The following is a 2242-nucleotide window of genomic DNA, read 5'->3' as shown; positions in this document are numbered from 1 at the left end:
GTTAAATTATTTATTTTCTATATTGCCTTATTCAAATAGAATCGATTAACTTTTACTGCAGCACAATATACCTATAACTTCAGAGCACCCTATACTATACAACACACACCTTAACAACTAAGTTACCAAGCATGGCCGAAAGAAATGCAGTTCTAATAGCATTGTTATGTCACTTAGACGTACTGTATGACGCAGTAGTATGCCAGAGTGATTTTGAAATGTTACATTCTCCCCCTTAAATGTGTGGTTCACTGCAAACACATTTACAAATGAACAAAGAAAACATTGAAATCACGAAGTAAAGATAGCAACATGCGTGCCGCCGGTGAGCAAGCTACAGCCTGGCATATGAAATGTGCCGCATTTGTTAAGCGGCAAACAAGATCAACATAGCGTCTATGATCTATCTTCATCAGTTTAGGATCCTGTGCACCGCAATTCAGGATCAGTTCGACGACTGCGTGGCCTGAATGCGTCAGATGCACTTATTCGTTTGTCGTGCTCGCCTCACAGAGCAAGCACAATTTTGCAATCGGCCGTTTATATGTGGAGCTAGATTGCGTTTTCACTACGACCTGACGGACAACACCGTGACCGTCCGGGAACGCACGCAGAACCCGTCCCATTTCCCAACGACGTCGGGGTTGTGTCTCATCTACAATCATCACCACAACTCCGGTTTGAAAATTGCGTTGTCGGTCGGGCCACTTCTGACGCAAGGCAATCGTGGGTAAATATTCTCGTGACCATCTTCTCCAAAATTCGTCGGCGAGGTATTGAATGTATTTCCACCGCCTTCGACTGTAGCAATCTTTGGGATCGATAAGCCCAACCGGAATGCTGTCGCAAGCACGACCCAACAACAGATGATTGGGCGTAAGTGGCTCATCTTCTGTACAGGTGAAACTGATTGGCGTTAACGGCCTCGAAATGCCTTCCACTTCGATCATCAAGGTTTGCAGCATGTCCCCGCCAATCGTTGGGTTCCTTGTAAGCATCGTGTTTAAAATGCGACGAATCGATCTGATCATTCTCTCCCACGAACCTCCCATATGTAAAGCAGCAGGACAATTGAAGTTCCACTTAATTTCTTGTCGTTTGAAGTACGATTCTAGGCGGGATTGCTGGAGTCCTTGCAGTCCTTCACGTAGGACCCTTTCGGCACCTACAAAGTTAGTTCCATTATCGCTGTATATTTCTTTTGGTCGGCCTCTTCTTCCAATAAATCGACGCAAAGCGTTAATAAACGCGCCCGTAGACAAGTTGGGCGACACCTCAATATGTACAGCTCGCATAGTCAAGCAGGTGAAAATGCACCCGTAGCTCTTTGTCTCACTCCTTCCTCGTTTCACCATGAATGGGCCAAAGTAGTCGATGCCAACGTAGGAAAACGGCGGCTCGTCGGGCTTCAGTCGGGCAATGGCAAGTCAGCCATTTGTTGTTGTCCACGTCGAACATTCCTTTTGCGACACAGCATACATTTGCTGAGTTCCTTCCTAACTGCGGCACCATTATGATCCAAAAGCGATGACGCAGCGAAGTCTATGTGTGGCCAGTTCCGCAGTGGCCAACCTCGCGATGGTGGCGCAAAATAACAAGTGTTGTCAAGTCGTGATCATACGGCAGTATAATCGGGTGTTTTGCGTCGAAGGCAATTGGCGCCTTCTCCAACCTCCCACCAATCCGCAGAATTTCATCAAATAGCTAGGGGTTAAGCTTCGCCAACGAACTGGCATATTGCGACTTCTTCAGTTTCTGTCAATGACGGGAGCGAAGCACCGACGTTGTACGTACTTGATTATTTCCAATTCCGCATTCTTTAACTCATCCACTCTTAATTTGCCAGTGTTTGTAGAAACCTTTGAACGCAGGAATGACTTGAATCGTAGCAGCCACGCGACCGATGTCTTTAATTTATGAAGAGGTGAATAGTGATTCATCAGTCGATCGGTTGACTCTGATTGTGTGTAAACGTTGACGATAATTCTTTTTCACTCGGCTGGCTGGAATTTTTTATTTTGTTCTATTTAATGGGTTTTTAAGCCCCTTAAAAAACACGCATAGAATACTAAAACATGGAATGGAAACTCCGCTGAAAGTGCGCCGTCACGCATGAGTAACACTTTACGCGAAATGAAAAATGCATTGGGTTAAATGCGATTTTGGTGTTTTTTAAGCGGCTTAAAAACCCATTAAATAGAACAAAATTTAAAACTTTTTTAAAGAAACAGGAAGTTTGGTC

At 44.8% G+C, this 2242-nt stretch overlaps 1 protein-coding gene across 1 annotated transcript; it reads right to left on the bottom strand.

The window, feature by feature from the left end:
• Positions 1-485: 485 nt before the first annotated feature.
• Positions 486-1355, bottom strand: LOC145895671 (uncharacterized). The gene has a single exon (XM_082984466.1). The coding sequence runs from the start codon at positions 1353-1355 to the stop codon at positions 486-488; it is 870 nt and encodes a 289-aa protein (XP_082840592.1).
• Between the last annotated feature and the right edge of the window lie 887 nt (positions 1356-2242).

This window comes from Ascidia mentula, chromosome 3 (assembly GCF_947561715.1).
Source record: "Ascidia mentula chromosome 3, kaAscMent1.1, whole genome shotgun sequence".
Lineage (NCBI taxonomy): Eukaryota > Metazoa > Chordata > Ascidiacea > Phlebobranchia > Ascidiidae > Ascidia > Ascidia mentula.
Note: the sequence above shows the minus strand (reverse complement) of the source record. Positions and strands in the feature narration are given on the sequence as shown.